Source organism: Physeter macrocephalus, chromosome 17 (assembly GCF_002837175.3).
Source record: "Physeter macrocephalus isolate SW-GA chromosome 17, ASM283717v5, whole genome shotgun sequence".
Lineage (NCBI taxonomy): Eukaryota > Metazoa > Chordata > Mammalia > Artiodactyla > Physeteridae > Physeter > Physeter macrocephalus.
The window spans coordinates 11,054,552-11,067,604 of NC_041230.1; the positions used below are offsets into that span (position 1 = coordinate 11,054,552).

The window sequence follows — 13,053 nt, forward strand, 5'->3', positions numbered from 1 at the left end:
CCCGAACCCCGAATCCCCTGAAGGGAGATCTATTGGTCTATTAGTCTACTGTCTGGAGTGAGGAATTCTTGTCTCCCCGTTCAGCGGAAGCCCCAACCGAGGAGGAAGTCTCCCACGATCAAAATATACCCAGGTGCCCCTGCTTATTCCCACCTTGGTCTCAGCACAAGGAGGAAAGACTACCTCCACAGGCAAAACCTCAATCTGTTCTGCCCAACTCCTGCTTGTTCAACGCTTCCCTTATGGGCTCCACCTCTCCCCAGATTCTGCCTCTCAGTTGGACAAAAAAGGGTTGGACAATCCGGAGCTGGACTCCAAGAGTAGACACATCACTGTTAGGCCCCCATCTGGAAACCTATATGAGGTGCCCCCCACCCCTCAGCCCTCAGTTTGGGATCCGCCCCTTATCTGGCCCTTCCTCAATTTGAAATTGAAATAAATCTCACTGGTTGAAGGACCTCTCCAGGCTCCACCTCACGAGCCTTGAGAACCCTCTAGACTAGACCTCACATCGTTTGCTATTAGCTCTAGTTAACTCTTGGGTTGGTTGCTATGAGATTGGGTAGTAATAACTTTTTCTTCAGGTCCCGCCCCCATCTAAGCTCCACCCGCTCACCCATTGGACGCACTAACCTTAAGCCCCGCTCCTCCGGTTCATTGATTGATTCTTTGAAGTTAAGGCCCCCTTTGCAGGCCTCGCCTACCCCGCCACGGGTTGGGCGCCCTAAAGTTTAGCCCCACCCCCCTCTTCAGACCCACTTATTCATTCATTTGGCCCTGAGCTTGGGACCCGCCTTCCAAAGCCCCACCCAAACGCTCACCGGTTGGACGACTTGCGGTTAGCGTCGAGCTCGCGCTTGCGCAGCAGGAAGCCCTCGTGCTGCACTGTATGAGTGGGCGGTGGCGGAGGCGCGGGGGCGGAGCTGCCCTGGGCCGGGGCGGACCGCGAGCGCCGGCTTCCCCCGCCCTCACCACCCTCTCGGGGCCGCGGCCGCCGTCGCGGCTTGGGCCGGTCCCGCGCCCGCGGCCGGTCCGGCCGAGGTGTCCGCTCGGGCGGCTCAAGCCCGTTGGGCAGGCGGCCGGGGGGAAGCTCGCGAGGCTGAGGCAGCGACGGCTGTGTGAAGGGAGGGGGAAGAGGGGTGCTGTCCATAGTGGGGTGTGGGAGCCATCTGTCTGGGGGGAACTCACAGGTCTGGGGGTCCCATCTGTCTGCAGGGCAATCTGTCTTGAAGGCGAGTATGGGAGGATCTCAGGGTTGGAGGCCCAACTCTTAAGGGCTCCCCCGGTTATGGGAGTGGGTCTGTCAGGACTCCTACGTTTGGAATCCCTCTCGATCTTAGAGGGAAGGGAGTTAGACCTATGGAGGTAGGGGGTGCAGGCAGGTAGATGTCCCAGCATCTTTGTAGGAGGAATCTGGGGCCTCCTGTGTGTGTACGGCTGTCGGTAAGGAAATTTGAGACCCCCACTGGGCTAGAGAAAAAGTCCAGGACAGATGTGGGAAGAGTCTGGAGTCTACTTGTGTGTGTGTGTGTGTACAGATGTGGGAAGAGTCTGGAGTCTACTTGTGTGTGTGTGTGTGTGTGTGTGTGTGTGTGTGTGTGTAGGGCGGTAGGAGTCTCTTAGGTCGGTGGCCTCATCTTTCTAAGGGAGAAAATTTCAGATTGTGGGAGGAAGCATCTGGGGGCCCTCTCCATCCCCTGAAAGCCTCTGCAGGGTTCAGATAGGGGGGGCAGGGCTAGGCACTGGTGTTTCTGGGATTCTGACTCCGGTTCTGAGGAGAGGGGCCCCCATACCCCCACCCATACCGAGGCTCAACTTACCCCAACAGGGAGCCCTGGGCCTGCCTCTTTCTCCTGCAGCTGCTCCACAATGTCAGCCAAGGTGGCCTTCCTGGGGATGGGGGGGGGGGTGGGCATAAAAAGACCCAATGGAACAGGGATGCCTTCTCCCAGAGACCAGCCTGGCTGGCTAGAGGAGCCTCAACCTCTTAGCCTGAGATGCCAGGTCCCTGTCCATTTCTGCAGCTGCCTGTCTCAGATGTCTGCCTTACACACCACAGGTGCTCAGCACGCGTCTGCCAAATGGAAGATGGAACCTCTCTCCCCTCTTCAGTTTTAAGCAACACAAAGACCAAAATGCAAACTGGTGCCTTCAAGCCTTTGAACATACTGTTGCCTTTTTCCACCCACCCCCTACACTTTCAAGCTCCCTGGACTTCCCCCATCCCAGCCCTGATCATCCTGGGTCACACTCTCTGGTGACAAGTCTGTTTCCCCCACTGGACTGTGAGCCCCACGAAAGCAGGGCTGGAGCTGGTTGGGTCATTGCTCTCCCCAGCACCTACCACACACAGAGTGGGCACTCGGCCAATGTTCACGAAATGCAAAATTAAAAGGGGTCAGGAAGTCATTGTCACTGAAACGTATCTGACCAAAGGCCTCTTTCTGGGGACACAGCTGGTTGAAGTGATGTGCACAACACACTCAGGATTCTGAAAGGCCTGGGTTCCAGTCATGCTTCACCCAAGCTGAGTGACTTGCCCTCTGTGAGCCTCAGTTGCTCCGTCCATAAAATGGATAGGAGTACAGCACCCAGTTTATAAGGCTGAGAGAGACTGTGATTAAAGGGTCTTAACTCCAATCAGGGAGGTGATGGTTCCACCATTAGCCCAGTGGAGAAACTCAGATGCAGAGAGGATAAAATCCCTGCGCAGGGTCATCCAGGGGATTTGATGCAGGGGTCAGAAACTCAGCAGCAGAGAACCTGCACCTGGAGGAAGCCACTGCCACTGTGGGATAGTGGGAACGACTCCCAACCTCTTCCAGCCTCAGTTTACATCTCTGCAGAATGGGTGCCACAAATGTATCTCCCTCCCTAGGCAGTTCTGAGCCCGGAAGCCCTCTCCGCTGGGCCTGGGAGGCTCCAGGAGCTCTCCGTGTTCCCCCTTCCTCCACTCCCTGGGCACACGGGGCCTCACCCCTTGGCCAGGTCTCCTCTGGTGGGCATCTCCTGCTCGCTGGACTCCTGCCGCTCCAACCGCCGCTCCCGCCGCTCGCGCCGCCTCTCCATCTGCTCGTAGCGGCCCAGGGTAAGGCTGTGTGCCACCTCATGTTCCGCTGACTCCGGCCGCTCTGGCCGCCGCCTCCGCGCAGCCTCCTCAGATTGCTCGGCCGATTCCTGCCGCTCCTGCCGCCGCCTCCTGGGCAGCTCCTCCGCGCGATCAGCGGACTCCTGGCGCTCTGGCCGCGGCCGGACCTGCTCCGCTGCCGCGGGGGCCCCAGTGGTCTCCGCGGCGTCCTCTGGTGCAGCCGGCAGGGACGTGGGCTCCACCTTCCCTGGGACCTCCGGCAGCCGGTCGATGCGCGGCTGGAGGCGCTCCGGCTTGAGCTCCTGGCGCACGTACCCCACCCGGGTCCGCACCTCGGCCGAGAGCGTGTCCGAGGCCCGGCGGGCCAGGGGCTCCAAGCTCCTCTCATAGCCCCCTGGTCGCAGCAGGGGCGCAGCCTTGGCCGCCAGTTCCGTAGGGTCTCCAAAGAACTTGCGCCCCAGTAGGGGGGTGGGTGGCTGCTTGCTCTGTTCTGCCTTGAGTTTCTCGATCTGGGGACAGAGGGGCCAGGCTCAGGTGGAAAGGCCGGGTGGGGGCGGGGCCTGGGAAGGTGGCTCTGGGTCGTCTGCCTCACCACCTAGTTTATTAGTTATTAGTGAAAAAGCAAAGTTGTCCAGGCCTGTCTCTCCCAGGAGCTTAATTCCTATCTTCTCCTGCAAACACCTACTGTTCTTTTAAGAACTGGCCAAATCATCATTTTCTCTAGGTGCCTTTCTGCCCCCCCGCCCCATTGTCTCCTTCCTTCCAGACCTTAAGACTTTTAATTACAGTGGTCTCTTCTCCTCATTCTTCAAGTCTCAGATCAGACTTCCCCAGGCCAAGACAAGTGTTTCTGGGCTCTCATGTCCCCCTGTGCTTCCCCCATCCTAGCCCTGGACTGTCGCTGGTGACAGGTGACAGGTCTGTCCCCTCCCCCCTTCAACCCTCTCCCCCCACCCCCGTACCCCCCAGGACTGGGAGCCCCATGAGGGTGTGTCTCGGCTCTCACTCAACACAGCGCTGAGCCCGTGTGTTTGTCTCATACAGAGAGATGGGTGTGGAGCCGTGGGAGGGGCGTTGGGGCAGGAAATGGGGTGCTGACCGTGGTCAGGCGCCGTAGAGAGCTGAACCTTTCTTCCCAGGCCGCAGCCGCTTTGCGGAAGGCCTCGTGTCGCCGGATAAGCTGCTCCACCTCGTCCACGCTGCTCCCCAGCTCCCGGCTCTGCAGGAGCGGCTCCTGGGCCGTCAGCCAGGCATCAGCCACCACCGCCTCCTGGGCAAACTGGTGCACTTCCAGCACTGAGGAGAGACATTTGGGGTAAGGGTGCTGGGGGCACCTGTGGGCCCTTCACGGGGGCAGTGGCTATTTTTTCTGGCCTTCCACACCCCCTCTGGCTTCCCAGCCCTGACCGCTCTGGGCTCTGCAGGAAGGAGAGAGGCGGGGGCTATTTCTGAGGGCACCAGCTTCTCCCCTCGGTGTCTGTCATCAGGGAGTCAATGATAGGGCAGCCCCCTTGTCCACCCTCCCAGGCCTTCATGTTTGCTGCTGAGGACTCATGCGGTGTGCAAAGCATGACTGTCACCCTCTGGGCTTTTCCTGACACGCTGGGGCATATCCCTGTGCCCTTGAGCCACGTGTGTCTGGGGCCCCACTCACTCTGCTGCAGCCACTCCCAATGGCGGTCCCACTTGTCCGACACCTCCTCCTTCCTGGTTCCCAGCTTGTCCAGCTGTGCCTGGATCTGGGAGTGGCGGGTGGGCAGGGAGAGGCGTCAGGGGTGGCTCCCACCCCGATGGGCACAGATGGCAGAGGGAGACCCCTGCCCCCCTCCCACCTCATCAGCCACGGCACTCTTGTTGAACAGCAGAGAGCGCCCCAGCTCCTGGCAGGCTGTCAGCTCGGGCATCCGTGCCTCCAGCTCAGTCTTCAGGCCCTGGTGGTAGTTCATGAGCACCTCCACCGATGACACGTCCCTACAGTGGGTGGTGGGTAGGAATCTGAGCCATGGGCCGCCTCCCTCGACCTCCCCCACCCCTCCACATACGCAGCTCCTGACGAGCCCAAGTCTCTGAGGCTGGGATTCCACACCACCTCGGGACACCCCCCTCCCATGATCAAGTTCTGAAGGGCCAATCTTCTTCACTGATTCAATGATTCCAACTTTCCCAAAGGGCTAAAATGTCCCACGTTGGTGATTCTAACCTAGAATTTCAAGATCCAATTTTTCTAATTTTCTAAAGCTATACTTCTGGAGCTTCCACTAGCCAATGATTCTAACCTAAGTCTGTGCTGTCCCATATGGTAACCACTAGATATGTGTGGCACTTGAGCACTTGAAATGTGGCTGGTTTGACTTGAGATGTGTTCAAGTGTAAAGCAGACACCATATTTTGAAGAGTCAGTATAAAGAAGAAGGTAAAATTATCTCAATGATTTTAATATTGACTACATGTTGAAGTAACAATATTTGGGGTATGATGGGTTAAATAAAATGAATTACTAAAATTAATTTTCACTTGCTTCTCTTTACTTTTTCTAATGCGGTTACAAGAAAACCTTAAGTTATATATGTGGCTCACATTTGTGGCCTGCATTGTATAACTATTGGACAGTGCTGTTCTAAGCTGTTATATGGCCCAAGCAGATTCCAAATTTCTGAAGGTTCTGTCAGTCAACAAGTGTAGCTTTATAAGTCTTAATATGTCCAGGGACTTCTCTGGTGGTCCAGTGGTTAGGACTCCACGCTTTCACTGCTGAGGGCCTGGGTTCGATCCCTGGTTAGGGAACTAGGATCCCACAAGCCACACGGTGCAGCAAAAAAAAAAGACTTAATATGTCCAAATTTATTTCTGATGGTCCCACATTGTAATGATTCCTACCTAAGACTTAGTATGCCTAGAACAATCTCCCTGATTCTCCCCTATCTCCCAGATGTACCCTCCCCGAAATTGTCTACCTCAGTAAATTCACCCATCATTCATCCATGACTCCTCTTTTTCCCTCAGCCCCTTAAGCTAATCCATCAGTCAAGACTGGACATTTATAACTTGAAAACATACTCTGTGAAATGATATGAAATCTGAGATTTGTTTTAAAATAACTCCATCAAGGGTGGAGGGGACGTGGGGGACTGTATAGATGAAGATGGGCCAGGTGTTCACTGTACACACGTGGGTTCCCTATGTGTTACCGCTACATCTGTGTAGAGTTGAAATTTTCCATAATGAAAAGATTTTTTCAATTCCTAAAGTCAATCATGCTGCCTCATTTATTCAACGGGCACACTGAGCCCAGCCAACATCACCTCGCACTTGGATGATGGCAGCAGCCTCCTGACTGGCCTACCTGCTTCCACCCTGGCTCTCCACAATCTATTTGTCACAGGTACCTGGAGTGATCTTTCTCAAATGTGTATCATATCACATCACTCCCCTGCCCTAAGCTCTCCCATGGCTCCCGTCTCACTCCAAGCAAAGGGAAACTCCTCACCATGCCCTATTGCCCCTCTAACGTCATTTCCTACCATTCCCCACTCTCCCCCCCTCACTCCATCCAGCCACAAGGACCACCTAGCCTTTGCTGAAACACGTCTAACGACAGCCTACTTCAGGGCCTTTGCACTTGCTTATCCCTCCACCTGGAAGAGCCTTCCCCCAAAAACTTTACCCAGCTCACGATCACTTCACTCAGGTCCCCTTACCTTGCTCTATTCTTCTTTTATTACTCTCCGAAATAACATTACGTGTTTGTTTATTTACTTATCTGTTGCCTGCTTCCTCCCTCAGAATGTAAGCTGCATCAGGGCAGGGGATGGACCTTGCTCACCATCTGGCATACAGTAGGCATCAACAAATATTTGCTGAGTAAACGAATGCAGGCTCAAGGCCCTACAGTTCACAAAAACAATGTTATGTATCCACGACTCTCCAGGCCCTTGTTTTCCTGGACACACTGCTGGACTAACATTTCCCAGCCTCCCTGGCAGATAGGTTGGGACCACTGAGCCGAAAGAACGTGAGTGCAGGTTTAATCCCTAAAAGCTCCCGTGGTATCCTCCCGCTCTCCTTTTCTCATCTGTAGCTGGATGCAGAAGGTCCAGCAGATCACCCCAGGGCTGATGATGGAAGAACACTGGCTCCCAATCACCGTGGGACAGGCTTCTGCTGGATACTTACATCGAACTGTTATGTGAGCAATAATTCAGTGCCTACTAGGTTAAGCCCCCAATACACCTCCCTGTCCCTATCTTGAGTCAGCCCATCCCATGCTGCGACACCTCCACAAAGGCAGGAGGATGCACTGTGCTCTGAGCCCCAATGCCAGGCCTGACAGGGGGTCTTAAAACACAAGAAGCATGTAGAACAGTGCATGGTAGGCAGAGGTGCCACACAGGTATTGGCTATTGTGATTTTTTTATGGGAAGGGGACTGCTGATGGGCTGGGGGTGGCTGCCCAAAGGCAGGTAAGAAGCCTGAGGTGGGATGAGGGGCACCTGGGCTTGTCAGCTGCCCCAATCTGGCCGGCGATGCCATCCATCCAGGAGAGCAGGTCACGGGCCTGGCTGTGGAATCGCAGGGCGTCGGCCGTGGAGCTCACGTGCAGGCGGGCGTCCTCGCAGGCTGCCAGCAGCTCCTTCCAGCCCAGCAGCACCTCCTGCTCCCGGCTGGCGATGGCCTCCGCGTACTCGCCCGCGTACACCGTCCGCAGCTGGGCTGCCCCCTCCTGGAGCTGCCGTACCTGAGGGGCATGCCAGGTCGAGCACCAGCCCTCCATGGGGTCCAGGCTCCACCCTCTCTTTCCCCCATCTGCTGGCTGGGTGCAGAGCCTAAAGAAGTAAGGAGCCTGCACCCTTGAGATTCCAACTGGGTTTCATTCCTATCCGCTGCCTGATTTCTTTTTGACTTTCCCACTTTCTGACTTCTTTTAGACCCACTACCATATTTCTCTCATGTCTGCTGCCTGATGTTTCTTTGACTTACCTGCATTCTGACTTCTTTTACACCTACCATCAGGTTTCTTTCAGTCTACTGTCTGATTTCTTTTAGTCTGAGAGCACTATTTCTCCTGGGTCTGCCACCTCATTTTTTCAGGCCCACCTCTGTCTTGTTTCTTTCAGGAAACCCTTCCTCCACCCTGACATCTATTAGACGTGCTGTCCAATATTTCCCACTCAGTTTTTTCAGACCCACTCCCTACTACCCAATTTCCTTCAGAATCGCTGTTCAATTACTTTCAGGTCTCCTGCCCAATTTCCATTGGTTCTGCTGTGTGAGTTAGACCCACTGCTCAATCTCCATGAGCTCAACCACCTGATTTCTTTTGGGGGGACCACCATACTAGTATCAGATCCACCAAGTAATCACTATCAGTCTCTCTGCCTGATTTCTAACAGTCATCTGTATGATGCATATAAAATAATTGTCCAATTTCTACCTTCCATTAGACCTGCAACCCAATTTCCTTCGGTTCTACTGCTTGAGTCCTATTAGGCCCACAGCTTCATTTCCATCTGATTTCTCAGATCCACCTCCTAATGCCTATCAGACCCACTGCCTGATTCCTGTTAGCTCTGATTTCCATTCATTAAATCCAAAGCCACCAAATTTCTTCGAGGAAAATCATATGATTTCTATCAGAGACCTGCTGCCTAATTTCTATCTGCCCCACAGCCAAATTTCTCTCAACGCCCTCCCAATTCCTTTTAGACTCTCCATCTGGATTTGGGTAACAGTTTCTAGGAGAACCCCTGCCCAATCTCCACTGGAAACACTGTCTAATTTCTATCAGGCATGCTATACCACTTTTCTTCCGTCACTGTCTGAGTCTATGCTGCATGCCACCCGTCCGTTTTCTACCTGCCGCATCATGTGATTTCTCCCTGTTCCGTGGTCTGTTTTCTATCTATCCCACCATCTAATTTCAATGTGGTCCACAGCCTGACTTTTGCCTGCTCTGCTGCCCCCATCCCTTGGTCACACTGTCCAGGCCCTCCCACCTGCCCCTCCTGGCCGTCAGCTCCCCACCTGGGACACGAGGAGCTGCAGGTCATGCTCAAAGGCGCGCAGGGTCCGCTGCATGGAGCCGGCGCTGGGCCTCGGCTCAGGCGGGGCGGTCAGGCGAGGCAGTCGCCTCCGCTTCTCCTCGATCTGTCCTTGAAGCTCTCGGGCATCGCTGAAGAACTTGTGCAGCTCCCGAGAGGCGGCCAGCAGCTGGGCCCGTGTGCCCATTAGCTCCAGAAGCTCGGCCCAGGCCTCGTTCAGCCCGTCCTTCCACTCAGCCATGGTGGCCGCCGCTGTGTGGCCGCCCTCGATCAGCTCGTCCACCATCTGGTTCACTGCCGCCAGCCGCTCCCGCCCTGCCGTGCCGGTCTCACTGGCGAACTCCGAGAATTTCTCCTGCAGCACCTGCCACCAGGAAATGGGGGGCCCAGGGTGGGCAAAGGTGCTGTACACGCCAGCCCCCTCCAACCCACCATCTTGTGGCAGGTGAGAATAATAACAACACTAATGATGACAATCAGAATAAAAAATATCCGACACTTACTGAGCACTCATTCTGTAGCGATAATAGTAACAACAAGAATAAAAATAAGACGGCAAGAATAATAACTTACACTGTGTTCGGCCCTGTGTGTGCTCAGTGCTGTCCTAGGGGCTTTACGTTACATTAATCCATCTGTGTCTCAACAGAGCCATGAGGTGGTGCTATTACAATTCTCCTATTATGGATGGGGAAACTGAGGCCCAGAGAGCCTTAGCAGCAGACACAGTGGCCACTGGCTCATTGTTCCTTCCTAATGCTGCTCACCGTGACGTGCTCAAAGTCCTGGCCGAGCTCAGGTGAGCCAGCTACCACCTCCTTCTCTGCAATCCAGTGCTCGAGCTCGTCCACCTGGCGGCTGAGCTGGTACAGCCAGTACTGCTGCTCCAGGCCCACCCGGCGTTCCTCGCCCAGCTCCTTGAGTGCCACGTACATGCGGTCCACCTGAGACTGCCGCCGGCTGATCTGCTCGCTGGTGGGGGACGGGGAGGGGCAGGGATGGAGCCCCCTGAGACTTCCAGGACAGAGCTCTGACCCCCTGCCACCCCCCGCTCGGAGCAGAGCTGTGCAACCCCGCAGGCAGGCCACCCTTCAGGCAGGGTTGCGTCCCGTCAGGCTCCTTCACGCGGGACTCTGTTCTGCAAGCCTTGGACGCAGCCAACCCAGCACTTGCGTCTCAGCGCTCAGGGAGAACTCTGCTTTCCTAAGCTTGATAAGCTCATCACCCCCTCTCACCCCCTCCTTCCACCCCCTCCCAGCCTTCCAGTCTGTGGTCCCACACCTGGCCCCTCCAGCGACCTGAGTGGGACTCCAGACCCCCTACTTGGGTCCCCAGCCAACCCACCTCACCTCCAGTCCCAGTCTCCAGGCTCAGGCGGACAGAGGTCTAGCTCTGTGCCTCTGTCTCAGATCTCACCCCTCGGCCCAGCCTCCTAGATGTGGGCCCTGCACTTAAACTCAGGGACGCCATTTGACCCGCTGTCCAAGAGGCCTCAGGCCATGCCCAACCACAGTGTTCCAGGCTTTTCTGTCCTAGGGAGAGGACCCTTCTCTGTCCTGAGCTCTTACTTCTCCCCTCAGACCTAGACAACACCCCCCTCCCCCAGTGCTCCCGGCGCCACCCCCTCAAACATCCCTGCGCAGCGCTCCTCTCTTCCGGGCCCCCAGCCACTTGCCAAAATCTGAAAGCACCAGCCCGGGGCAATGAGGGACCCCTCCCACCCCAATGTCCAACCCTGGCCTTGCCCCAGTTTCCAACAGCGAAGCTCCAGATCCTGCCGGACCATTCCCTAAGAACCGGCCCCGCCCCTGCGTGGCCCCGATCCCCCGCCCGCCCACCTGTCCGGGTGCCCCATCTCCAGCAGCGCCCGGCACTGGCGCGACAGCTGCGCGATGCTTTCCTCGTAGTTCTCCACGCCCTGCTCCAGCTGCAGGTGCTTCTTGAGCAGCTGCAGGGTGCTCTGTTCGTCCTGGGGGCACACGGCGCCCGCGATGAGGCGGCAGGGGTCGGCCCCGGGCTCCAGCGCCCCCAGGCCCCCCCCGCACCCCCAGCCCGGGCGCACCTTGCCCTTGTCCTCACTCATCATGAGCAGCTCCTGCTCGCCCAGCCACGCCTCCACCTCGGCCACGTCGAAGTAATACTGCTCCACTTGGAAGGCGGCGTCCAGCACCTGCTGCCGCCGCTCGGCCGCCTCCCGCAGTCCGGCCCAGGCGCTCTGCAGCTGCTCTTGGCCGCGGCGCACGGCCTCAGCCTCGGGGCTGCGCAGCGACGCCAGGGCGCCAGCGCGCTCCAGCACTTCCTCCAGGCGCGTCCCGTGCGCCTGGATCTCCCGCCGCAGGCCCTGGGGATGGGAGTGGAGAGGAGCGTTCAGAGGGCGCCTCCACGACTGGCGCCGCCCAGGAGAGGATAACAAACAGCCGCAGATGGCCCACCACGGGCCGGGTACCACTTAAGCATTTTGCGGTTCCTCGCTCACTCATCCCCCCCAAGTTGCAGGTGGGAAAACAGGCACGGAGAGGTGAAGTACGTTGCCGAGAACAAGCAGCTAGTAAGGGGGTGACAGGATTTGAACACAGGAGCCTGGATCCAGAGACTCTGCTCTCAAACAAGATGCTCGATGATAGCAAGATTACCCCCCTAATGGTTGCAACACAGGCCTAAACACAGGTATAATTCACATGCATATCATTTACATACAGTGAAGTGCACAAATCTTAGGGGTACAGCTCGACACATTTTTACGCATTATACACCTGTGTACCCAGATCAGGATACAGAATTCTTCCGTCACACCCAGAAGGTTCTCTCCACCAGCTGTCATTGCTGAGTACCTTAGTTAACCTCTCCTATGCCTCGATTCCCCAACTGGTAAATGGAGTTAATAATAATTGCCAACACCAAGTGCCTGCCAGACACTTTGCTAAGTAAGGGCTTTGCATAATGTAGCCACTCTTTTTTTTTTTTTTTTTTTTTTTTTGCGGTACGCGGGCGTCTCACTGCTGTGGCCCCTCCCGTTGCGGAGCACAGGCTCCGGACGCGCAGGCTCAGCGGCCATGGCTCACGGGCCCAGCCGCTCCGCGGCATGTGGGATCTTCCCGGACCGGGGCACGAACCCGTGTCCCCTGCATCGGCAGGCGGACCCTCAACCACTGCGCCACCAGGGAAGCCCCTACTCTTTTTTTTTTTTCCTGCCACACCACACGGCATGCGGGGCCTTAGTTCCCCGCTAGGCAGCGAACCCGTGCCTCCCGCAGTGGAAGCGCAGAGCCCTAATCACCGCACTGCCAGGGAAGTCCCTGCAGCCACTCATTTACTCCTCACTCCAGCGCCAGGAGCCAGACATCATTCTCATTCTCATTTTACAGATGAGGAAACTGAGGCGCAGGGAGGTTGAGGAACTTGCTGAAGGCACATGGCTAGTGGTGGCCCCCTAATATCTACCTTGTGGGGTCGCTGTACTGTGGAGCACTGAGAACTGTGTCCGGCAGGCAGTAGGTGCTCAGTCAACACCAGCGACTATTATTTGTTTAACAGCCCCCATGTAGCCAGCACTCTCTCACACACACAGCTGAGCTCCCCCAATTCTAAGCATTAAGTGCACTTGATCAGTTTCCTCAACTGTGAAAATGATGGACCACTTCTCTTTGTTCCCAACACGGTTGACAGCCAGGAGTATTTTCATCAAGATAGAAAAACAAAAATCAAAGCAAAACTCCAGCCTCTTAAAGAATTCCACCAAGGGCAGCATAATCACGAATCTTTCCAAAATAATTTCTGTACTCACCTTTCCACCATCCTTCAATGCCCTATTCTCCCAACTTAGATTTTTTTTAAAAAATAAAAGGTGGTAATGACAATACCTACCTCACAGGGTTATTGTGGAGATTAAATTAAATAACTGGTATAACCCCCTAGGACAGTATTTGG

General features: G+C 55.9%; 1 protein-coding gene across 1 annotated transcript in view; it reads right to left on the reverse strand.

The window, feature by feature from the left end:
- The window catches only part of SPTBN4 (spectrin beta, non-erythrocytic 4), a 71,965-nt gene that overhangs the window by 2,957 nt on the left and 55,955 nt on the right, over positions 1-13,053 (reverse strand). The window contains exons 22-32 of the mRNA XM_024132613.3: positions 11,189-11,467; positions 10,965-11,095; positions 9,894-10,098; positions 9,110-9,490; positions 7,579-7,823; positions 4,921-5,059; positions 4,743-4,827; positions 4,188-4,384; positions 2,978-3,597; positions 1,821-1,890; positions 822-1,114 (exon numbers count right to left, since the gene is read on the reverse strand). Of these exons, the coding sequence (XP_023988381.1) occupies positions 822-1,114; positions 1,821-1,890; positions 2,978-3,597; positions 4,188-4,384; positions 4,743-4,827; positions 4,921-5,059; positions 7,579-7,823; positions 9,110-9,490; positions 9,894-10,098; positions 10,965-11,095; positions 11,189-11,467 (2,645 nt within the window). The remainder of the gene's footprint in view (positions 1-821; positions 1,115-1,820; positions 1,891-2,977; positions 3,598-4,187; positions 4,385-4,742; positions 4,828-4,920; positions 5,060-7,578; positions 7,824-9,109; positions 9,491-9,893; positions 10,099-10,964; positions 11,096-11,188; positions 11,468-13,053) is intronic.